The sequence below is a fragment of the Chenopodium album genome, chromosome 5, assembly GCF_948465745.1.
Source record: "Chenopodium album chromosome 5, dcCheAlbu1.1, whole genome shotgun sequence".
In the NCBI taxonomy this organism is placed as follows: Eukaryota; Viridiplantae; Streptophyta; class Magnoliopsida; order Caryophyllales; family Amaranthaceae; genus Chenopodium; species Chenopodium album.
In genome coordinates this window covers 4,574,057-4,600,244 of record NC_137838.1, presented here as the reverse complement: position 1 = coordinate 4,600,244, position 26,188 = coordinate 4,574,057, and the positions used below count along the sequence as shown (strand labels likewise).

General features: G+C 34.5%; 2 protein-coding genes across 2 annotated transcripts; one reads left to right on the top strand and one right to left on the bottom strand.

Annotated features, from left to right (window-relative positions):
* The first annotated feature begins 6,109 nt into the window (after window positions 1–6,109).
* Window positions 6,110–16,215, top strand: LOC145631605 (putative protein phosphatase 2C member 13, mitochondrial). The gene is made up of 9 exons (XM_081683718.1): window positions 6,110–6,666; window positions 7,035–7,351; window positions 8,695–8,822; window positions 10,510–10,608; window positions 10,994–11,152; window positions 11,917–12,003; window positions 13,814–13,905; window positions 14,700–14,774; window positions 15,573–16,215. The coding sequence occupies exons 2-9, from the start codon at window positions 7,083–7,085 to the stop codon at window positions 16,032–16,034; spliced, it is 1,371 nt and encodes a 456-aa protein (XP_081539844.1). The 5' UTR covers window positions 6,110–6,666; window positions 7,035–7,082; the 3' UTR covers window positions 16,035–16,215.
* A 6,388-nt stretch (window positions 16,216–22,603) lies between these two features.
* Window positions 22,604–25,677, bottom strand: LOC145631344 (putative sesquiterpene synthase). Its single transcript, XM_081683416.1, has 7 exons — window positions 25,411–25,677; window positions 24,665–24,947; window positions 24,149–24,521; window positions 23,758–23,970; window positions 23,486–23,624; window positions 23,030–23,284; window positions 22,604–22,909 (listed from the first exon to the last, which is right to left on the bottom strand). Exons 1-7 carry the CDS (start codon window positions 25,507–25,509, stop codon window positions 22,604–22,606), a joined length of 1,668 nt encoding a protein of 555 aa, XP_081539542.1. The 5' UTR covers window positions 25,510–25,677.
* Between the last annotated feature and the right edge of the window lie 511 nt (window positions 25,678–26,188).

Genomic DNA, 26,188 nt, shown 5'->3' with positions numbered 1-26,188 from the left:
GTACCACCCTTTTTGTTTTACTTTATGATACTGTATATGACATATAAAAATGGATTTATTTTAATAATATTGATTAATAAAATAATTATGGGTTTAAACGACCAAAATGATGAATTTTCTACCAATGGAAAGTAAGAAAATGGATGACAAAATGTGAAATAGACAGGAGAGAGAGGATGGGTAGGAAAGGGTCAAACCGTCAAAAGGGTTTGACATAGTCCTTGTGTTTTGTGGGCCCAAATTGTAATAATAGTACTCCAACAAAATTATCAAAGGGGAGTAGTTTAGCCAAATAATTTTGCAATTTAGATTCTTAATCAATTGTATTTTGTGGATAATACAACACTCATTAGTATACGTTCGACTAATAGGTCAATCTAATCTAGTTTATAGGTCAAGCACAACGAAGGTGAGGGTTTTAATCACGTCATAAAAGTTTAGTGGATGTCAATTAATTTAGTTGGTTAAAGTTTTGGATGGTATTCAAAACCTGAAATTGAATCTCATCTACGTCATTACAGTTGATGTATGTTTACACTAACAAAAAATATGAACTCATAACAAGTCAACAAATTCAAACTTTTTTTGTTAGGCTAAGCTTTGGTTGGTGCGATGTAATCATATATATAGTGAGTTTTCATAAAACAAAGATTGACTCATGTGACTGTAATTTTACTTTAACACTTACAATTTAGGAGAATGATCTCTTGGACCAATGGTGCAGAGGTTACCTCGCATCCTTCCATCATAAAAAAATAAAAAAAAAAAAATAGGGTTTGATCTTGATAAATAAGAGTGTCCGGAATTGGGATGAGGGTATCCTCATACGTACCCTACTCCCTACTTCAAATAGTTTGACTCACAAGATCAAAGTAATGGGGTTGTAATATTGGCTAAAATGTATCCAACTAATAGCTTGTTCTCTCCATCTTAATTTTAGTTTAATTCAGTTCGGCTCCAATCAGTTCAGTTCAATTCAGTTCTTAATAATTTCCTTCTCTCATAAAATATTCATTTCAGCTCTATTTAGTTAAATAAGTCAGATCAGGCCCTTAGTGTTAGCAAGTTTTAGTATTCTTTTGTTCTCCGACTATACATGAGTTACCATTCATTTGTCACTTACACTTATTACTAGTATAAGTCTCGTGCAATGCACGATTTTTACAAAACTTTTTTTACGAATTACAACGTTTAATTAAACTACAATAATTAATTTAAAAATATGAATTACATTACTGAACATAATAAAATAATTTCATTATATACAATGCATCATAACAATAAAATCAAGGTCAAAACCCATGCGATATACTTTTATTCCCAGATAGGCACATAGCTAATTTAATTGATTATTTGTTTCATTTTTAGTGAAAGGTGGATAATTTATTTTTTGTTTTATTATTACTATTGTTATAATTATAGTCAATGGACAATGGGTATTTTTATTATATGATATTCCTATAATATTAAACAAAAATATACCAAGGGTTGTTCATCAGTCCAAGACCGGACCGAAGATTGAAAATTAGAATTTTAAGAACCGAAAACCGGACCGATTAAGTTAGGACCGAGCCCGAACCGGACCGAAAGAATTGGTCCAAAACCCGGACCGGGCCGTTTTGGACCGATTTAAGAATTTTTAAAAAAAGAATACTAAATTTTTAATAAAGTTAAGGAAAACACAAACAAAGTATTGGAAAAACTGTATTGTAATGTCATTTTTACGTCTTTTTTGTATGTATAGTGCAAAAAAACTTATAAAGTTAAAGTTTAATAAGCTTATTAAGGATAATTTTAACCATTATTTAAGGTTTTACACATATTTTTAATAAAAAATCAGTCCGGTCCAAAACCGGTTTTTATAGGGTTTTGGACCAGACCGAAGACCGGAAAAATGAATTTCAAGACCCGAAGACCGGACCGATTAATTCGGTTCGGGTTCGGTCCAGGGTGGTCTGATCCATTTTTTTGGTCCGGACCGATTTATGAACACCCCTAATAGTTTGTATAAATGTATCATTTGATTAATTATTTAGGATTGCATATTTGTATTATATTTACAAATTGAGGTGCAATATTAATAAAAGTATACATCCTTACAACTTCATTATTTTACTTTTTATCGAAAATTATGGATTTATTCTTGAAATTAAAAAAAAAGTACAACATATACATATAGTTAGAAAAGAAAAAAAAAAGAAAAAAAGAGAATAGTTTAATTTAAATTAGTCTTATACTTTGTAGAAAAAATACTACTCTAATACCCAATCAAAATGCTAAGAAAGATATGAAAATATATATTTGTAGGAATGGTAGAACATATATGGAAGAAATTTGACAACATGGAAGAAATTTGATGACAAGTATAGAAGTTAATATTTGACACACACACCCAAAAAAAAAAAAATTCTAAGATGACATGTTTCATCCCAAAATTCGCCTTTAGTATAAAGTTATAAATTCTTTTTCCCTTCAATATAGATATCCTAAGTATAAGATTGAATTATATATATCTTTTTTTTTTTTTTGAGGAAAGAATTATATATATCTTATTTACTCATTCAACACAATTATTTTTTTAATTTTTATACTGAGTTGTGAAGGCGTGAAGCCTTGATTTTATATGAGGTATTATTTATACCTTTGTTTTTTTTTTCTTTTTTCTTTCAACATCACAAGATATATCAAATTAAACGTGCAAAAGAAAACAATGTTGTGCGTTAATTTAAGAAGAGAAAGATCTTTTGGTTATACATGAAAATTCTAAATCATAACAAAAGGTTAAAGAAGTATGACCCGACGTGGCCCAACTCAAGCATGACCCGACCCAACTCAAACCCGACCCGCATAGGTTATGGAATTAATTCGAATTGACCCGACCCGAGTTGATCCGATCCACTCTTACCGTCCCAAACCCGACACCGGTAAGAGTTGTGGATATTAGTCTTCAATTTTGGAATTTTTTTGACTTTTTTCGCCCGGAAATAAAAATTGCCGAAATGTTTACCATGGTCCCTAATACCCTCCGTGAGTCCAATTGGTTGGTGGAGCCATCCAATTTGCCTTTAAACGGCCAATTTAATTACCGATTTGCAACTTGCACGGATTTCATTAACTCAAGCCTACCACGAACGTTTATGACAACATATAATGATCATAAATGGTTCCAAACGGCATTATATGACCCCGAGATGTATCCCCTAAAATTTCAATGCTTTTCGACACCGGGCCTCAAAAACTCCAAAATTTCTCAAAAAGCATGGATCTTAGCCTTCAATTTTGGAAATTTTTGATTTTTTTTTCGCCAGAAAATAAAAAATTGCCGAAATGTTTACCATGGTCCCTGATACCCTCCGGTAGTCCAATTGGGTGGGTGGAACCATCCAATTTGCCTTTAAACGACAAATTTACCGGTTTACAATTTGCACCGATTTCATCAAATCAAGCCTACCACGAACATTTATGACAACAAATAGTGATCATATATGGTTCCAAACGACATTATATGACCCCGAGATGAATTCTCTATAATCTCAAGGCTTTTCGATACCGGACCCCGAAATCTCCAGAATTTCTCAAAAAACGTGGATATTAGCCTCTAATTTTGGAATTTTTAGAATTTTTTTCACCCGGAAATAATAATTGTCGAAATGTTTACCATGGTCCCTAATACCCTTCCGAAGTCCAATTGGGTGGGTGGTGCTATCCAATTTGCCTTTAAACGGCCTATTTACCAATTTATAACTTGCACCGATTTCATTAAATCAAGCCTACCACGAACATTTATGACAATAAATAATGATCATATATGGTTCCAAACGACATAAAATGACCCCGAGATGTATCCCCTAGAATTTCAATACTTTTCGACACTGGGCCCAGAATCCTCCAAAATTTCTGAAAAAGCGTGGATATTAGCCTTCAATTTTGAAAATTTTGACTTTTTTTTCGCTCGAAAATAAAAATGGCCAAAATATTTATCATGGTCCCTTATACCGTCCAGGAGTCCCATTAGGTGGGTGGAACCATCCAATTCGCTTTTAAACGACGACCAATTTACCGGTTTACAACTTGCACCGATTTCATTAACTCAAGCCTACCACGAACATTTATGACAACAAATAATGATCATATATGGTTCCAAACAGCATTATATGACCCCGAGATGTATCCCCTAAAATTTCAAAACTTTTGGACACCGGGCTCTGAAACCTCCAAAATTTCTAAAAAAACGTGGATATTTTAATTATGGAATTTTTTGACTTTTTTTTTTCGCCCAGAAATAAAAATTGTCGAAATGTTTACCATGGTCCCTAATACCCTTCGTGAGTCCAATTGGGTTGGTGAAACCATCTAATTTGCCATTAAACGACCAATTTAATTACCGGTTTACAACTTGCACAAATTTCATTAAATCAAGCCTACTACGAACATTTATGACAACATATAATGATCATATGTGGTTCCAAACGACATTATAAGACCCTGAGATGTATTTTATAAAATAAAAATTGCCCGGAAATAAAAATTGCTGAGATGTTTATCATGGTCCCTAATACCCTCCGGTAGTCCAATTGGGTGGGTGGAACCATCCAATTTGCTTTTAAACGACCAATTTACCGGTTTACAATTTGCACCGATTTCATTAAATCAAGCCAACAACAAACATTTATGACAACAAATAATGATCATATATGGTTCCAAACGACATTATATGACCCCGAGATGTATCCCATAGAATTTCAAGACTTTTCGACACCAGGTCCCGAAACCTCTAAAATTTCTCATAAAGCGTGGATATTAACCTTCAATTTTTGAATTTTTTGACTTTTTTTCGCCCGAAAAAAAATTGCCGAAATGTTTACCATAGTCCCTAATACCCTCTGAGAGTCCAATTGGGTGTGTGGAACCATTCAATTTGCTTTTAAACGACCAATTTACCGTTTACAACTCGCATCAATTTACCGATTTACAACTACCAATTTAACTAACTTGCATCGAACCCAACTTGAACCGAAATTGATCCAAATTCGTTTTAGCCCGTCAAAATTCGAATTTAACTCAACTTGTTACTAGCCTGACCTGAATTCAACCAGACCTGTTCCTAACCCGACTTCAAATCACCTTTAATGCAATTTAGACCACCTTGTTATTGTTGATCAAAGCATTTTATTTTGGGAAACCAAGTCTATTCAGGCCAGCAAAAGAAAGGAGCATCCTCCTCAAATTTAAGAGTTAAATATAGTACATATTTGTTGTATGGTCAAAGGAGATAATTATCTTCCTAAATTATAGACTATAGTATATTGCCATATATATTATAGTCAAAGGAAATAATTATTAGCTTGATAAAAATGATAATTATCTATTTATAGTTAGTTGAACCTGAATATGACCTGACTTGGAAATGACCCGACCTGATTGTAACGTGCAAATTATTGACTTGAACATAACCCGACTTGAATCCGAGAATGACCCGACTTGGAAATGACCCAACCTGATTATAACCCGCAAATTATTGATTTGAACCGAACCCGACTTGAACCCGAGAATGACCCGACTTGAAAATGACCCGACCTGATTATAATATGCAAATTATTGACTTGAACCCGACTTACACTCGAGAATGACCTGACCTGATTCTAACTCGCAAATTATTGACTTGAACCGAACCCGAGTATTACCCTAACCCGTGAAAATTCGAATTAAACCCGACCTATTTTTCACCCGACTCGAATGTAACCTGACCTGTTATTAACCCTACCTAAACTCGACCCAAACCCGAGAAGAAATATGACTCGACATGACTCGACTCAAGCATGATCCAACCCAAACCCGACCCGCATAGGTTATGGAATTAATATGAATTGACTCAACACGAGTTGACCCGATCCACTATTACCCGACACGTTTACTTGAATTGACAGCTATATATATTATGCAATCGCACGGGCACGATAGAATTCGGATAGAAATGCAAAATGGGGATATGAGCCCATGAGGCCATGATGCACCCTATCAATCCATCTATCATCCGTTGATCCTTCCCAATCAAAGCTGTTAACAGTAGATGCATGAATAATGCCACGGTGTCACTCTTCTTCTTTGCCAAAAATTCACACTTAAAAACTTTCCCTTTTTTCCTTCTCTTTCTCTCTCTTAATCTGTCAGTTTCTCTCTCTATCTCCTCCATTCCTCACTCACTCTCTCAAAAACTGCAAATTTCATCACGCTCCCAGATCACCTTTTTCTCTTTCTCTCTCTAGGGTTCCACAATCCAGATTCTCTCTCTATCATTTTCTAGAGAGAGGAAATTCAAAGCCTTATTAAAGGAATTTTGCCTTTTCTTCCTTTACATTAGATTCCTCTTGATTCTGATCAAATTTTACCTCACCGATTAATTTTATCCATAATCGCAGACGTAGATCGGTATTTTCTGCTATAGATTCGATTTTATTTGTTTTTTCTTCGTTTTTTGATTGTTTTTTTGACGATTGATTGAATTTTGGGTTACTATCACAATTATTTGATTAAAATTTGGGGAAATTGTTTGGCGGATCTGTAATTATTGTTTGGAATTGTGATTTTTCGTATCAATTTGATTCGATTATATTGTTTATTTGGAAGTTGTGTTGCTGATTGCCCAAGGAGTAACGTCGTGTTAATGTAAGTTCATTTTGCACTTAATTTTTGTGTTTTGTTTGATTTCAGCTTGAGGTTTTGTTATTTGATTATGTTTGTTTGGATTTCCGAGGTTTCGTGTTGTTTCGAAGTGATTATTTGATGTCATATGATTAGTTTAAGTAAGAATTGGATGTTTTTGATTAGTTGAGTTATAAAGAAAGTGTAATATGTTGATTACAGCCTGAAATCATGTTTGCACAGATAGTATGATGATCAAGTGAAGTGGCAAAAGTTTTTCAGCTTGAAATTTGGATGTTGTTTCAGTTTAGCTTAGATAACTTTTGCTTTTTTTTTTTGGGAATAATAGAATTGTAACTCATATTAAGTATTATGTTGATGCAATTATGCAGATGTTTTGGTTATTGCCAGAGAAAGTTAGGCCAGTTTGGTAGAATTAGATGATATGCAGCAGTTCTTTAAGAAATGTTATAATTCAAGTCGGGTGCATCGGGGTTCAATCCAGAGGAAGTGTATGGCTAGGAATCACGGGACGAGCTTTGCATGACAAACGTAGTCCCTCGTATTCCTTGAGTTGTGAGATTAGAAGGTTCAGGGCAAGTGGAAAAATGATGGTTGATACTAGTTCTATGCAAAATCGGGGTTCCGTAGTGGGTGTCTTGCCAGAGAAAGGGGAGAATGGTGGCTATGCTAGTGGTGGATGCAAAAGGTGAATATCAGATTTATTCAAGAATTTTATCCTTTCCATGTAGGAACTTGATTGCCTAGAACTTAATGACGGCAGCATATTACAAGTATCAGTGTAAATTATTGTTTATGATGGCAAAGGATTGTTGAGAAAGTCAAGTTAATGTCTGTATCTGTTAAATTCGAATCTCTGTCATTGCTAATTATTGTTAATATTATTATAACCTAGGTGCAACATATATTTTTTCCAATGCTCTTCCAAGGGCTGAAAAGAGAATGTTTGAATGCCTGATCGACTTCAGGATTGATGTTTCCTAACTATAGTATTTTGTATTAAATGTTATTGGCTTAGCAAGTTTATGTCACCAGTTTCTACTGGTTAGTGGTTACTACCAAACATGGCTTTCATTGAACTTTATAGCATCCTATTGTTTGTGTCATGTCAAATTTATGCCTTTTTTTTTAATAAAAAATATTAATGGATCCTTGGTTTGCCTCAACAAATTTAGTCACCTATTTGCTACTTGAAATGTTCCCAAATTATAGCTGATCTTGTTAGTAGTGCTTTCATTGCTTTGAATTAAGGTTTCACATCATACTTGGGTTGAATGAACGTAGCACAACCCTTATTTTGGTTAACAATGGACAAATCCTCTTCTTAATTACAATTTTTTGCAAGTTACCCATTTGTATTCACTTTTAAAAGCTACCCCAAAACAATATTAAATTATCATGAGACAATGGTACCATTTTTTCTGATGTTTTCCTTGTGTAAGGGGTTTTACTTGTTATTTTAAGAGGTATTTCATAGTGTTGAAAAGAAAGAGCACTTCTTTGGCACACATTCTGCAGAGAATAACATTAAAGTTTGTATTTGGCATAGCATCCAAGTAAGTGGGTACAGGCTTGAAAGCTTGACCTCACTTAGAAATTGGCAATTGAAAGGCCTGGACCTCTATAACTGTGTGTTTTCCTGTTTAGGTAACTTTTTCGCCCCCTGATGTTATCATTTACTCTGCACAATTAGGTGTTTGTTCCCATCCTTTCATGATTATAAGCAGTGTTGCATTGGATGAGCCATTAGAAAAAGGCTGTCTAACTCTGCATGACTAATGACTACATAGATATCTTTAAAAAGAATAATAAAAATTATTGTGGCATTTATGTAGATTAAATTGGTCTCGATTTTTAATTTGTTCTCTTTCTCCAAAGCTTAATTGACAATAGAACTTTGATGTACCAATTTTATTTCTTAATGTGTTAATTTTTGATCTTTCTGCTATAGAATTACATTTTGAATAAATAAACCATTCATTTCTGCTATTAAGTGGCATTGCACTTCTTGATTTTCTTCTTGTGTGACAGTGAAGATGGAAAGTTAAGCTGTGGATATTCAAGTTTCCGGGGAAAGAGAGCTAGCATGGAAGATTTTTTTGATGTCAAAATGTCTAAAAAGAATGGGAAAACTGTGTGCCTCTTCGGAATTTTTGATGGTCAGATTTTATTTACTTGACTTGCAGCTCGCTTGTTAGCATTCTGTTTTTGAAGAATTTGAACCTTGTTAATGTGCATATTTAGATGCATCTTGCACATTTCCCTTTTAACCCTCATTCTCTCTTATCTTTCTTGTGGTTAGGTATCTTTCTTTTGCAGTAAGTGAATTTGATTGCCGCATTCTGCTGTACTGATTAGCTTTTATCACCTTAAATTTCTTTGACATTGGAGCTGTATTTTGTGTCCTGTTAGTAATCTTAGTATAGGGCATATCTTCCCTCCTCTCTCTCTCCACCTTTATACTTTGCACGAAGTTAATGTGGACTTTAAGTTGGATCTCTGATAAATAGGAGAGTTAATCAATAAATGCTAAGATTGCTAACGTTTTCATTACCTTGAGATGAAAGAGAAAGCTCTTATTCTAGAGTCTCATTAAGTTAGCTGGTAGATCTGCTGAAGGTTATTAACATGTGATCAAAAGAGATAATGTAGTTACTGCTGTTAATTGAATTAGCTAAAGAGTGTAGCGGTAGGATTTTGTACGGTCAAGACTTTTTAGTGATGTAAAGGCCATTTTGTGAAGCAAATATAGATGCATTCCTGCAATTCATTGCGCATATTGACATCGTTGAGCTCTTAAAAGCTTATATACATAATGTAGTTGCTACAAAGTTGGAACTTTTGTTTTATTTTTCATCATGAGTAGATGAGATGCTAAATGGTATGTCTAAATGTAATCTTCCTCCATTTTGTTTTTGATGCATCACTTTAAAAATATGAATTTCTAGTCAGTTTTTGGAGATGAGAGGGATAGAGAGTAAGAAAAAAGAGGACCCATGTGATATGAGAGAGATATAGACAATTTATAAACTTAAAAGGTTGCATCAGATTTGGAACTTTCTTATGTTAGAAAGTAATGCTTTAAATAGGAAGTAGTCTGCCTTAGTCTAGATTTCCTCTCTAGTCAATTCCTGCAGCTATGGCTGTGAGATCCAATATTAGACCCATGAGATGTGGAGTTGCTGCTTTCTTGACAGAGTTTTGTTACTGTATGTCTGTGGTTCTGCTTGGCAATTTGGCCTGCTTTAAGGTGATATATGCTGGAGCTTACAACAAGTTGCATATGAGGAGAGAATAAAAGTTTCCAGATGAGGGAGGATAGATTGTTGGAATTCCAACTTGAGGAAAGTGAACCTGAGAGAAGGGGGAAAAGCAAATTAAGTAAAAAGCATTGGATCATACTATAGATTGTTTTTTTCTGTGGTATATGGTTCAACATGGAATAGCTTTATTTGCTTTGTTACTTATGATGTGATAAGCATAATGGTGTGTGTGTACTGAAATAGAAATATTTTTTCGCCTGGCCTTATTTTTTACAATTGTTTGTAAAAGTTGCATCGTAATATCTATTAATTTGGCAGCTCCTGTACTCAGGTCAAACTATTCATAATTTTTATGTGCTGCCATGTTCTTATTAACTTGCACAATATTGTAGGAATGCTGTGCATTTTAGCTGATTTAGTACATGACAGGAATTTATTCAATTATAATTATCTCTAACTATATGCCTATTATGAGTGATTTTTTTACTTGTTGTGCTAGTACCAAGAATATGAACATTAGGAAAGTGAAAAATTGAAAATTTACTATTAAATCTATAGTTAACAAAATTTATATGTTGTGTAGGTCATGGTGGTTCTCGTGCAGCTGAGTACTTAAAGGATTATCTCTTTGAGAATCTCATGAAACATCCAAAATTTATTGAGGACACTAAAGTGGCTATAAGTACGTTCCTATTTTGCTGTCTGTTGTGTGTTGAATGTTAATTGATGCTCACGTGGCTGCATTATTTCTATGAACATATGATTGCATGTTTAATTAACTTCTGTATCTTTCAACTGTTAAGAAGGCCACTTAACTTGATTGGTTATTGTGTACTTTGTTCATGTGCCAATGTGTAATATAATTCTTGACATATAATACAGAGGCTCAAAATGTACAAAAATATTTAATTTCAATTTTAATGAACATAAGAAGTTACTTCATAGAATATATTCTTGTCCCATCTTTTTAAAATAAAAAAAAAATAGTTTTGAATAAAAAACAGATTGTGCTCTGCTTTTGTGAAATTATATCCTGTTTGTTATCTGATAAGTGGTCAATGCCTCAGGTGAAACATACAAGAAAACTGATGCGGAGTTCTTGGATTCTGAAAAGGATACATTCAGGGACGATGGGTCCACAGCTTCAACAGCAGTACTTGTTGAAAACCATCTTTATGTTGCTAATGTTGGAGATTCACGCACAGTAATATCAAAGGCTGGAAAAGGTTAAATGTGTGAATATTTGTTTTGCTAAAATTTGTGGAATACATTGAAGTAGTTATCAGTGTGTATTCTTGTATGGTGTAATTTAAAAAAAAAAAAAATCCTATTGCTTATTAATGAAAATTATTGATGATTTATCTGTCATTGTTCAGTATGAGGTGGAGGTCATGTTTCTTGAAGAATCCCCAGTAATTATGAAAACTGAAAGACAGTAATTAAACTGTATCTTGGTTTACTGAAGAGGACGTTTGGGATTTAATTATTCTTAATATACTGGAGATGGCTATTAGGATTAAACTCTTAACCAGCTCAACTAAATGTTAGAAATAATGCTGGCAGGGTGTTGTATGGCAGGGATAACCCAAAAATAGTGAAGAGTTTTCTGATGAAACAAAAGAGAAGCTCCATTATGATTTGTTATTCATAGACCTTTTGACTTATAGGTGTTGTTGAAAGTGACTTTTTTTGATAAAGGAGAGTGCTCAAAAATTAGAATATACTTTCATGTGGATATTAATGGAGTGACCACGCAAAGCAAAATAAGTTCTTGCTCATTTAGCAAAACATTACTGATGTTTTAATTTGTTAGCTCCCTAAAAAATGATTATAAGCTGGGTTGATATACAGGATACATCCTTAATTCGTTATATGATTATATGCGACGCATGTTTGTGCAACATAAATGTTTTACTGTTAATTTCTCGTCTTTTGCCTATGTTGAATGGATTTGAAGGTCCTTGATATTTTACGTCACTTATCTGAACAGCAATAGCCCTTTCTGAAGATCACAAGCCAAACAGACTTGATGAGCGGAAGAGAATAGAGAGTGCAGGTGGTGTTGTAATGTGGGCAGGTGAGATCAACATTCATCAGAGGACTTCAGTAATAGCTTTTTCTTTCATTGTGTTAGTTCTCTACAGATTTCTTTTATCCTTGTAAAATTATTGCCTGATGACCAATCTTTTTGGGGAGGCTGCTCAAAGAGACATCTATCATATAAGAGAATGTCTTTTCTAGATTGGTGTGTTCTCAAGAAATGCTGCTGCTTTGTGCTATCTGCTAGGTGCATAGCTTCTTTCTTGGGCATGATTGTCTGCGAGTTTTTTTTTTTTTTTTTTTTTTTTTAAAAAAATTTTCTCTCTTTCTAGAGTTGTAGATGTCCTGTGTACCAGTTATGAAGTTTGTCTCTTATTCCTTGTAATGACCTTTTGGGAAGATTATGAAGGTTTGTTATGTTTGCATATCTTGTGATACTGAAGATTGATTAGTGTTGGTTGGTTTCCTGGAGACTTCTGCAGTTGCTAAGCTGTAGATACATCAGAATATCAGATACCTTGCCCTGTAGAAAGAATGGAGATAAGGGATGTAACAGAGTATTAGATAGGTTGTCTTGTTGACCCCTGTGGTAGTTGTTTTCTCAAATTTCCGAATCATGATGACCTTTCTCAAATTCTCCCTTGGATAATTTTGTGGTTCAATATTGTATCATTTTTTTTTTTCCTCAAAAAAAAAAAATGATACAATATTGAACCACAAAATTATCCCAAGGGAGAACGGTTTGGAGTGGTTTCCAAAAGAAAGTATCCATTATAATATTTTGTATAGGCCTATGTGGACTTTCTGCTGTGATCGTGTGAGGAAGGTAATTGTTTGTTTTGCAATTTATATTTTTGGTGAATTGCCACTTACCCTTGAACTACTTAGACTCTTAATTCATAGTTATTTTGGCTGAGTGGTAACTTCTGAACTTACACTAGCGTCATTATATTAGCAGTTGGCTTCTGATAGTTTTCATTCAGCCTTGCAATTGGCAGTATGAAAATTGGAAATTGATCCTTCAGGTGAGTTGCTTACTGATTATCTGCCATTTGGCTGCCTTTTTCTTTTGCTGATATCATGTCGATGCCTTTAAAGAGGTTTTAGCTCCTTATGGGAGGAGGTGGATATCTGCAGCCTTAGTGCCCACTTTGCTATAAGACGGTATTTCCAGCCAACCATTAGTGCTATGCAATGAGTGTTTATCTGCTCAAGAAATTAGAACCGCAGTTTCATCAACAAGTGCTAATTTAGTCTAGTATAACCCAAATGCCAATGGATGGTGAAATTTGGACTCCACTAAAATTGACTGATAAGTTGAGTGATTAGGCATTCTGTGTTGTCGTGTTTCTGGTATGTGGTATTTTTGGGACTTATACTAGTTGAAAAAAGAGAGAGATTAATGAGGAATTTGTGAAACATGTAACAATCTGAGAGATGAGTTATCCTGTACCTTGATTAGATATATACTTGTGTTGGGTGGCGCTGATATTTGATTATTGCTTTGATATTTGTTAATTATGCAGTTGTAAATTTGTGTTGCAACTTGTTCTATGTGTGATTCTTCTTGTGCTTAATGGAAGCAAGATTATCCACAATGTTGGCTTATTGTGAGCTATACTTAGCTCCACCTTTACAAAAAGATCTATCTTACTAAAATGAGTTCAAATTTGTAAACTAGTTTAATTTTCGAAACTTGTGCGGATCCGAGTCTGTATAGACAGCATGTGTGATCCAATCTTTTACAATTCTTTTTTGAAGTGTTGTCAAGCATGTCCTAATGCTTCAACTGTAAATGTTAATTGTCATTATCAGTACATCATTTAACCTTACATTGCCTTTTCCAGGGACTTGGAGAGTTGGAGGTGTATTAGCCATGTCTCGTGCTTTTGGCAATCGCATGTTAAAACAATTTGTTGTGGCAGAACCTGAAATTCAGGTAAAAATATTAAGACCTGACAACTATTTTAGGTTTGAATATCATCCATTGATCGTACAGAATGGTTAGTGTAATCTTCAAATTTTCTTTCTCGAGTAGGGTACATATTATTTTTATGAACAATGATATCGAGGTTCAGATAAATGTGTCTTTATAATGTATTCTCTGTTGTGTCTTAATTATTTTGATTTATTAATGTAGCAAACTTTTGGTTAGACCCAAACTTTACCCTATGCAATGTTTCTTTATAATGTAGTCATCTCTGTTGTGTCTTAATTCTTTTAATTTTTTAATTTAGCAAACTTTTGGTTAGACCCGAACTTTGGTGTAAGGTCATGATGAAGTCATGGAGGTATCAGTTAGCTTCTTTTAGCCTTTACACGGGATATCTTCCTATCTAATATCTGTGGTAATCCATCTTCCTCACAATGTTTTCCATCTTTTTTAAATGTGATTCTCTCTCTCTCTTTTTTTTTCCCTAATTAGATTGAATTGGCATTTTGGGTAATTTTTTTGTATTAATCTTCTGATGGATTGGGCTCTCATCCTTTTGTTGGTTTAGGACTGTTAATTCATGGATGTAACTGATGTAAAGGCGTCCCCTGTTGATTTCATTCTTTTGAAGGTGTTCAGACTTCTAATAACGTTGATTGTCAACTATCCTTAATCTTCGAATTATGTGTGTTTGTGTTCCTTTGAGTAAAAGAGTGTAATTTGTGATGTTTTTCTTTGTGGGTGTAGTAGTATAGAGGGTTTACATTGAATAGTCATTAATGATTAGTTTACTGTCTCAGGAACAAGAGATCAATGAAGAACTTGAATTACTTGTGCTTGCCAGTGATGGCCTTTGGGATGTTGTCCCAAATGAGGTATGCTCTGTTCTTGACGATTAATCTGCTACATGCTGATTTTCTGGTTTATATTCTAAAAGAAATTAAGGTTTTTTTTTATTTTTTATTTATTTATTTATTTATTTATTTATTTTTTATTTTTATTATAAAAAAATTAAGGCCAGGTACTTTTAATTATATGATGTTAAATGTGTTCAATTTGAGCAGACTCTTCTACGTAAAAGAGTAATACAGTGTTTTTATAGTATCGGTTCTTTTAGTGATTTTAGTTTATACCTTGAAGAGGATACTTTATGGCCTTGTTTGGCAAATGGCGGTTGTGGGTTGGCTGGTTCACTTGGCTTGTTTGACCTGCTGGAATGTTTGGATGTTTATAATGACTTTTGAAATTGACCGTTTAAGCTGACTGTTTATAAAAGTGTTTGGTAAATTATTTGTTGCTTGTTGGCTGTTTATTAGATAATTTGTGGGCCAACAAGTCAAAAAAAAAAAAAAAAAAAAAACTACTACTCAAAGCAGCTTTTTCATTTTGGCTTAAAAGCCAGCTTTGTTGCTGACTAAAAAGCCAATTACCAAACACATATTTTGGCTGTTTGACCACATAAAAAAGCTAAAAGCTAAAAGCTAACCAAAAAGCCATCAAAAAGTCATTTACCAAACATGGCCTATATATTGTATGGGCCATATTTCTGCTATTTATTTGTATTGTTGTTGGCCATTAGCTCACTTATGCAGTGTTCTGTATTTTGTTGCATCAGATTGTATTCAAAGTTTTCTACCAATTAACTAAAGTGTTTGTGCTTGCTGTGTGATCAGGATGCTGTTTCGATTGCTTGGGCAGAGGAAGAACCCGAAGCAGCTGCTAGGAAATTAACTGAGACTGCTTTCAACCGTGGTAGTGCTGACAATATCACCTGCATTGTGGTAAGGTTCCACCATGACAATGCAGGTAGGCCCCAGTTTGAGCAGCAGAAGTCACTTGAGCTCCATCAAGACACAAGTGCGCAACCTGAGCCTCAACAAGAATTGAGCCATGTACCCGAGCGCCAAGAGGATCACAACAATGTTGAGCTCCAACAAAATCAGAATAGTATCTTGGAACTCCAACAAGACCAGAACAATGACATGGCGCTCCAACAAGACCAGAACAATGACATGGTACTCCAACAAGACCAGAACAATGACATGGATCTCCAAGATGAACAGATGAAAGAAGTTGATCAACAAGATAAGAGTAAAGAAGCCGAGGTTGGACAGGAGCCTGGTCAAAGAAGCTAAGAACAATGACAGAACACATCTTATATGAGAATATTATGTGTTATAATTTAAATGTTACGTTTTAAATTATTCTCTCACAAGAATGAAGACACTGTTAAAAAAGTACCTTCAAAGGAGTTCAAGCACTTGATTTCAAAAAGTATTTTAAAAAAAAAATTCATTCTCTCTTTATTCATCTAAATCTCAGACAATGTGCTCCTTTGTTATTATCCCAAGTAAATGCAAATTCCTCCATAACTACTATCTGTTCCTTTTATTTTTTACGTTTGGTAACAGGTTTTATGAACAATGACATATATTTAATGGGTTTATTGGGATGAAGCAATCAAAAATATTGCATGGGTATAAAATTCATGGTAGATATTTTTTTTAATGATAAAATAGAGAGAATTATATATTACGAAAGTTTTGAAGGACATAAAAAAAATTGTATACGTTCAAAATGAGGAAGTTGGGTAGCATTTTACTTGTATAAACATCCTGTTTTCTAAAATGTGATTACATATTCAAATTCAAAAGGTGAAAGCACGAATACTGCACGTTTGTAAAGCTTAGGGCCTGTTTTATTACGTTGAAATTCAGTTTAGTTCAGCTCAGCTCAGTTCAGTTCAGTTCAGCTCAGCTCCTAATTTTCTTCTCTTATAAAATATTCATTTCAGTTCAGTTCAATTCAGTTCAGTTCAGCTCAGCTCAATTCAGTTCAGTTCAGTTCAGCTGAGTTCAGTTAATGAGAACAGGCCCTTACTCGTTATTAGAGCTGTCAATTCGGGTAAACGGGTCAGGTTTGGGTCGGGTAAACTCGGGTCAAATTATTTCCATAACCTACGCGGGTCGGGTTTGGGTTGGGTCATGCTTGAATCGGGTCACGTCGGGTCATACTTCTTATCGGGTTTGGGTTGGGTTTAGGTCGTATTAATAACACGTCGGGTTACATTCGGGTCGGTGAACAATAGGTAGGGTTTAATTTGGGTTTTCACGCGTTAAAACGGGTAAGAGTGATTCTCGGGTTCGGTTCAAGTCAATAATTTGCGGGTTAGAATCAGGTCGGGTCATTCTCGGGTTTAAGTCGGGTTCGGTTCAAGTCAATAATTTGCGGATTATAATCAGGTCGGGTCATTTTCAAGACAGGTCATTTTCGGGTTCAAGTCGGGTTCGGTTCAAGTCAATAATTTGCGGGTTATAATCAGGTTGGGTCATTTCCAAGTTGGATTCAAGTCGGGTTATGTTCAAGTCAATAATTTGCAGGTTACAATCAGGTCGGGTCATTTTTAAGTCAGATCATATTCGGGTTCAACTAACTATAAATAGATAATTATCATTTTTATCAACCTAATATAAATCCGTCGGAAATTTCGGCTTTTCCGACGGAATTACCTGTCCGTCGGAACTAATCCGTCGGAATTCGAACTGATTCTTGAAGTGTTAGGGTATACATCTTGGGGTCATATAATGCCGTTTGAAACTATATATGATCGTTATATGTTGTTATAAATGTTCGTGGTAGGCTTGAGTTAATGAAATCAATGAAGTTGTAAACCGGTAAATTGGTCGTTTAAAGGCAAATTGAATGGTTTCACCCACCCGATTGGACTCCAAGAGGGTATTAGGGACCATGGTAAACATTTTTGGCAATTTTTATTTCGGAGCGAAAAAAAGTCAAAAAATTCCAAAATTAAAGACTAATATCCACGCATTTTGCGAAATTTTGGAGGTTTCGGGGTTCGGTGTCGAAAAGTATAGAAATTCTAGGGAATACATTCTCGGGGTCATATAATGCCGTTTGGAGCCATATATGATCATTATATGTTATCATAATTGTTCGTGGTAGGCTTGAGTTAATGAAATCGGTGCAAGTTGTAAACCGGTAAATTGGTCGTTTAACGGAAAATTGAATGGTTCCACCCATCCAATTGGACTCCCAGAGGGTATTAGGGACCATGGTAAAAATTTCACCAATTTTTATTTCCGTGCAAAAAAGAGTTAAAAAAATTCCAAAAATGAAGAATATCCATGCTTTTTGAGAAATTTCTAAGGTTTCGGAGCCCGGTGTCAACAAGAAATGAGATTTTAGGGGATACATCTCAGGGTCATATAATGCCGTTCGGAACCATAAATGATCATTATATGTTGTCATAAATGTTTGTGGTAGACTTGAGTTAATGAAATCGGTGCAAGTTGTAAATTGGTAAAATGGTCGTTTAAAGGCAAATTGGATGGTTCCACCCACCCAATTGGACTCTCAGAGGGTATTAGGGACCATGGTAAACGTTTCGGCAATTTTTATTTCCGGGCGAATAAAGAAGTCAAAATTTTCCAAAATTGAAGGCTAATATTCACGCCTTTTGAGAAATTTTAGAGGTTTCGGGGCCCGGTGTCGAAAAAGTTTGAGATTTTAGCGGATACATCTCGGGGTCATATTATGTCGTTTGGAACCATATATGATCATTATATGTTTTCGTAAATGTTCGTGATAGGCTTGAATTTATGAAATTGATGCAAGTTGAAAATCGGTAAATTGGTTGTTTAAAGGCAAATTGGATGGTTCCACCCACTGACCCACCCAATTGGACTCCCAGAGGATATTAAAGACCATGGTAAACATTTCGACAATTTTTATTTTCGGGCGAAAAAAATTCAAAAAATTTCAAAATTAAAGGCTAATATTCATACTTTTTGAGTAATTTTGGAGGTTTCGGGGCCCGGTGTCAAAAAGTGTTGAAATTCTTGGGAATATATGTCGGGGTCATATAATGTCGTTTGGAACCATATATGGTCATTATTTGTTGTCATAAATGTTCGTGGAAGGCTTGAGTTAATGAAATCGGTGCAATTAAATTGTAAACTGGTAAATTGGTCGTTTGAAGACAAATTGGATGGTTCCACCCACCCAATTGGATTTCCAGAGGGTATTAAGAACCATGATAAAGATATCGGAAATTTTTATTTACGGGTAAAAAAAAAAGTCAAAAAATTCCAAAATTGAAGACTATTATCCATGCTTTTTATGAAATTTTGAAGGTTTCAGGGCCTGTTGTTGAAAAATCTTGAGATTTTAAGGGATACATCTCGGGGTCATATAATGTCGTTTGGAACCATATATGATCATTACATATTGTAAATGTTCGTTGTAGGATTGAGTTAATTAAATAAGTGCAAATTGTAAACTGGTAAATTGGCCTTTTAAAGGCAAATAGGATGGTTGCACTCACCCAATTGGATTTCCGGAGGGTATTAGGAACCATAGTAAACATATCGGAAATTTTTATTTCCGGGTGAAAAAAAGTCAAAAAATTCCAAAATTGAAGGCTAATATCCAGGATTGTTGAGAAATTTTGGTGGTTTTAGAGCCCGGGGTCGAAAAGCCTTTAGATTTTAAGGGATACATCTCTGGTTCATATAATGTCGTTTGGAACCATATATGATCATTATATGTTTTCATAAATGTTTGTGGTAGGCTTGAGTTAATGAAATCGGTCGCTAGTTATGAACCGGTAAATTGGTCGTTTAAAAGCAAATTGGATGGTTCCACCAGCCTAATTGGACTCCTGGTGGGTATTAAGGACCATGGTAAACATTTCGACAATTTTTATTTTCAGGAGGAAAAAGTAAAAAAATTCCAAAATTGAACACTAATATCCATGCTTTTTTGAGAAATTTTAGATGTTTCGGGGCCCGGTGTCGAAAAGACTTGAAATTTTAGGAGATACATCTCGGGGTCCTATAATGTTGTTTGGAACCATATATGATCATTATATGTTGTCATAAATGTTTGTGGTAGGCTTGAGTTATTAATGAAATCGGTGCAAGTTGTAAACCGGTAAATTGGTCGTTTAAAGGCAAATTAGATGGTTCCACCCACCCAATGGGACTCCCAGTCGGTATTAGGGACCATGGTAAACATTTTGGCAATTTTTATTTCCGGGCGAAAAAAAAGTCAAAATTTCAAAATTGAAGGCTAATATCCACGCTTTTTGTGAAATTTTGGAGGATTCAAGGCCTGATGTCGAAAAGTCTTGAAATTCTAGGGGATACATCTCGGGGTCATTTAATGTCGTTTAGAACCATATATGATCATTATTTGCTGTCATAAATTTTCGTGGTAGGATCGAGTGAATGAAATCGGTGCAAGTTGTAAATCGGTAAATTGATCGTTTAAAGGCAAATTCGATGGTTCCACCCAATTGGACTCCCGAAAGGCATTAGTGACCATGGTAAAAATTTCGGCAATTTTATTTTTTCCGGGCGAAATTTTTTTAAAAAATTCTAAAATTGAAGTCTAATATCCACACTTTTGAGAAATTTTGGAGGTCTCGGGGCCCCGGGTGTCGAAAAGTTTTGTAAGTTTACGGAACACATTTTGGGGTCATATAGTGTCGTTTGGAACCATATATGATCATTATTTGTTTTCATAAATGTTCGGGGTAGGCTTGAGTTAATAAAATCGGTGCAAGTTATAAATTGGTAAATTGGTAGTTTAAATGCCAATTGGATGGTTCCACCCAGCCTATTGGACTTCCAGAGGGTATTAGGGACCACGTGGTAAATATTTCGACAATTTTTATTTCCGGGTGAAAAAAGTTAAAAAAATTCCAAAATTAAAGGCTAATATCCACGCTTTTTGAGAAATTTTAATTTGGAGGTTTCGGGTAGAGCTGTCTATTCGGGCAAACAGGTCGGGTTTGGGTCAGTAAGAGTGGGTCGGGTCAATTCAGATTAATTCCATAACCTATGCGGGTCGGGTTTGGGTTGGGTCATGCTTGAGTCGGGTCATACTTCTTATGGGGTTTGGGTTCGGTTTAGGTCAAGTCAATAACAGGTTGTGTTATATTCGGGTTGTGTGAACAATAAGTCGGGTTTAATTCAGGTTTTCACGAGTTAAAACGGGTTAGGGTAATTCTTGGGTTCGAGCCGGGTTCTGTTCAATTTAATAATTTGCGGGTTATAATCAGGTCGGGTCATTCTCGAGTTTGAGTCGGGTTTAGTTCAAGTCAATAATTTGCGGGATATAATCAGGTCGGGTAATTTTCAAGTCGAGTCATTCTCGGGTTCAAGTCGGGTTTGGTTCAAGTCATTTATTTGCGGGTTATAATCAGGTTGGGTCATTTCCATGTCGGGTCATTCTCAGATTCAAGTCGGGTTATGTTCAAGTCAATAATTTGCAGGTTACAATCAGGTTCATTTCCAAGCTAAGTCAGGTCATATTCGGGTTTAACTAATTATAAATAGATAATTATCATTTTTATCAAGCTAATTATTTCCTTTGACTATAATATATATGGCAATATACTAGGGAACTATAGTCTATAATTTAGGAAGATAATTATGCCTTTGACCATATATACAACAAATATATACTATATTTAACTCTTAAATTTGAGGATGATGCTCTTTTCTTTTGCTGGCCTGGACTGATTTGTTCTCCCTAGACAAAATTCTTTGATCAACAATAATTAGGTGGTCGAAATTGCATTTAAGGTGATTTGGAATCGGGTTAGGAACAATTTGAGTTGAATTTAGGTCAGGTCAATAACAAGTCGTGTTGATTTCGAGTCGGGTTAGTAACAGATCGGGTTGAATTATTTGGTCGAGTTAGTAATAGGTCTGGTAAAATTCTGGTCAGGTCAATAACAAGTCGGGTTGAATTTGGGTCAGGTTAATAACAAGTCGGGTTTGTAACAGGTTGGGTTAAATTCGGGTCGGGTTAGGAACGAGTCGGGTTGAATTTTGGTCAGGTTAGTAACTAGTCGGGTTAAATTCGGGTTTTGATGGGTTAAAATGGGTTTGGGTCAATTTCGGTTTCAATCGGGCTCGGTTCAGGTCAATAATTTACGGGTTACATTCGGGTCGGGTCATCTCCAAGTCAGTTCATGTTCGGGCTCAGGTCTCACATACTCGGGTCAACTCGGGTCTAGGGTTGGTTTCAGGTTGGGTTATGGTCACTATTTTTTCGGGTTCATATGGTTCGGTTAATAATCGGATTTGAGTCGGTATTTCGGGTCGGGTCAACTTTTGACAGCTCTACTCGTTATGTGTGTTAAAAAATAAAACCTTATTCATAGTTAGTAGAAATAACCAAGAGACGTAGAAAAGTATAAGAGCCTTATTTTGTAGAAGAACATGCTACTCCTTAGTACTGGTAAATACTTCGTATCATTAGTAGAACAAGGTTTTGGGTTTCATGAGGGCAAATACGATTTTCTACCAATCTAGTGTTGTTATTGCATTTTGAAAAAAAAAAAAAATGCAAAAAGTCAAAAAATTTAAATTCCTGTAAAAATGTATTTCTTATAATTAAAATTACAACTATAAAGGGTCAAAGGCAAAGTGGAAAATTGATAATAGTGCTAAACCCGAATATAGTTATATTATTTAAAGAACAAAGGAAATACATAAATTCATCAAGTAATTTATTTACGCCAAAAGGCAAGCGAAATTTATTCGTCATACAGCTAATAAACGAAAGGATTTCCTGATTAAAACCAGGAAAATCCTTCCACCTTACAAGGCGTAAAACACATCTTTATTCAGAAAAACAAATAAAACATTTAGTCATAATAATAATCTTGTGATTATATCATTGGGATAGGATGAACAAGGACTGATGCAACTTTATTTTGTATGATCTTATTGACAATGGTGTAGCCATCTGTTCTGTCCTTGTAGAAAACCATTACAGCGCGAGTAAGGTGGAGAATTCGATCATTCAAAGGTTTTGGGATAACATATGGTCGAAGCAATGCTTGGTTAAAGTCCTTCCATGCATCATCCACTTTCTTCTCTATGATTTGATAAACTTGTTCCTCATCTACATCGTCATGTTCCTTCATGTAGCATTGGATACACGACACAACATGAGTTCTGCTGTTTTGTTCAAACTGTAACACAAACACATTTAATGTGTTAGCTTTGGCATAAACGATGACACCAAAATAAATAAAAAAATGGACAGGGATGTTAGTGGGGCGAGTCAGGTAAAAAAATTAATTATTACATACCTCGGTGCTGCCTAGGTCATTTTTGAGCCTAAAGATCACATGTGAAGCATCTACCAATGTAGGCATAGGTTCTTGGCACACCCATGCAATTCCTTCATTGGTTGCAACGGGTCCCATGCCAAGCATTGATGAAACAAACCCTAGAATTTGGGCAATCGAGATCTTAGCCACTCCTACATACTCTTCGAATCCTGGGGTGTACCTTTGGCCGCACCATTTTGCCTCTTCAAGCCATGCCTCACAAACACGGTTCATCTGCAACACATGCATAGATATTAGACAGACTCAAGGTGGGTTCGTTGTAACAAATTAAATAAAAAAAAAATGTATTTGTAAGGCGTATTATTATAATATTATAGTATAACATGTGACTGTTGATTACAAACGGAGAGTGATAATCATTGAAAAATGCATTAATTTTAATGATAATGCAAGATAATTTTAATTCGAACATACCCGTTCTTTATAACATTCGACACCTTGTGATCTTCCTTCTTTAGCTAGTTTGTCCTCCACTTCATCTACGGTTTCAAGAAGCTTTTGATAGCAACAATCAAAATATTCTGGCAATTTTGCTATGTAGCTATAGTCCCACCTAAGAAATTTAATTGATAGTATGTATTAGTACAATAATATAAAGAAAATATGACAATTATAAACTATAAAATCATTAAAATATTATGGTAGTCATATTTCAATTTAATTGATTAATAATAAATTCGACAAACCTTTTAACTGCTTCAACAAGGAGTTTTAGAATGTCATAGGTACCATATGCATCAAATACGTCGTCAAAAACTTGCACAATCATGAATATTTTGATGAATGTTTTTCTTGCAGATGAATATTCACGTTCATAGTAACATCCCAATACCCAGAAGTATGCCTCGACCAATCGATCTCTTACAAATGGCACCTTTGGGTAAAAATCGTTCCACCAACTAATGTAACATGCATCAAATTTAATTTAATGTTAGAACAAAACTATATATAGGTACTCCTTTGGTCCGGAAATAATTTAAATAAAAGTATTAACGAGGTCTTGAGTCTTGACAACCTAATGGTACACATATAAATATCGACTGAGGAAGTAAGGGTTGTACGATGTGCATTATATACCTGGAAATATCTTGGAATTCTTGTTTATGCAACAATTGGAGTAAGTTGAAATCTAACTTAGCTAATTTGAGCAAAGTTTTGTTGTGAGAAGGATATTGTTCGTAAAATCCGATGTAATGCTTTGACTCTAGTCGAACAAAGCCATAGTGAAGAGGTTGGTCTAGGGCATGAGCAACTTGTTCGGCCAAAGGAGAGCTTAACTTATCTACCATAAGTTTAAGATGAGTAGTCGTAAAAACGATTGCTTCGTCTAGGATGTCATCTCCATGGATACGAACATACGATGCCTCGTACAAGCTTAGGAGCCCCGGAACATCGTTGAGTATGCAATCCTTGAAGCCTCCTTGCTCATTCTTAAACTTCTTGAAAACATCTGTTTGAAAACATCAGTATTTATTAAATAATGTCCATTATACATTCGGATGTACAATATTATAAGGTCTGTAAATGTTATCTGACGTGCAGAATGAAAAGAAAAAAAAAAAATTAAAAGGAAGATGATTGTTTGTTAGGTACCACTAGACACACGATAACCATGTTGCCTTAGGATTCGAAACCGGGTGGCAACATGGTACAAATCATCTATGTCACATTGGTCATGGTAGTTTTCATAGACTTGAACTAAAGATTCCTCGATCTCCTTCTCTAAGAAGTATGCCAACCCGAGACGTTCGATTTCTTCGATGAAATCCAGCAGCTCCAAAGGCTTGTCAACAGTAGTTGCAACTCTAGCAAGTAGCTCTTTCCTTACTTGCTCTTTCAGATGCTCAACTTCTTGCTCCTTTTCAAGTTGGGTTACCTATATCATCCAATTTGTTATTTCATAGTTTGTTGCAATTTTTATACAATTAATAGATAGATGTAAAAAGTTTGATTATTACTCATCTAGGTTATTGTTTGTTTACTTAAAATTAATAATAACTCACCACTATAAAATTTTCATAAGAAATAAATAGGATTTCAGTCTTTTATGAAAAAATTGAAAAGAATAATATAAGGTTGTATGCTCTAGTACAAATATTTTTAAGAAAAAGAAGGTTTTTTAAAACGTAACCAATAATAATAATAATAATAATAATAATAATAATAATAATAAGAAGTATAACAAAAACTACTATTGTTTTAAAAATTAAATTCAACAAAAATAAGTTGTAGAGAACAATGCAATAAGACCATAGTCTCATGCAAGATTATTAGCTTATACTTCGTATATAGTATTGAAAGACTCGACGAATTGAAGAATAAGGATAAATAAAACGAACATTATCAAGAGGAGTGAATTGTAGGAACTGGTCACCCCAATGGGTTGGATGAAAGTAAGCAATAGGTTGAGAAACAGAGGTTGCACTTGCACTAGCCATTTTTATCAGCTCTTAAAATGGTATATGTTTTTTTCTAATTGAAGTGGTAAAAATGGGATATATTTGGAAAGTACTAGGTTGTGTGGTATTTTGAAGGTTAGTGCCTCATGTTTATATAGGATTTTTGAAGTGTAGAATTTTTTTTCTTTATTATTAAAAGTTTGAATAATCTTTTAAGATTAATGTACAATTTTTTGGAAATTTCCAGCAAGTGTGGCACATAGAAAGTAATTAAGTGCCATCATGCCATGCCCTGAAAATTGTAGAGTTGCGCCAATTAATTTAGAAGATATTTGGCTGTCGATCTGAGACTCTAAGAGTATTTTTTTTATTATTAACCCTTAGTAAGGGTGTGTTTTCTAATTTATTACTATTTTAATTAGATTTTTAGGATGGCTGATTAGGGGTATTCTAGGTTTGTGTGCTCTTCGGTTTTGTAAAAGTTTGAGCTAAAATGAATATATTATATAACATCAAAATATGAACATATATTATATATATATAGTCAATTCTAAATCATCATACCAGTTGTACATATCTCTTATTATTAACTCTTAATCCTGTCAAAAAAATTTATTAACTCTTAATCATCATACCAGTTGTATATTATCTCTTATTATTTATCTGTCAAAAAAAAAAAAATTAGTATATTTATCACAATATTTTCGCTTTCTTGTTC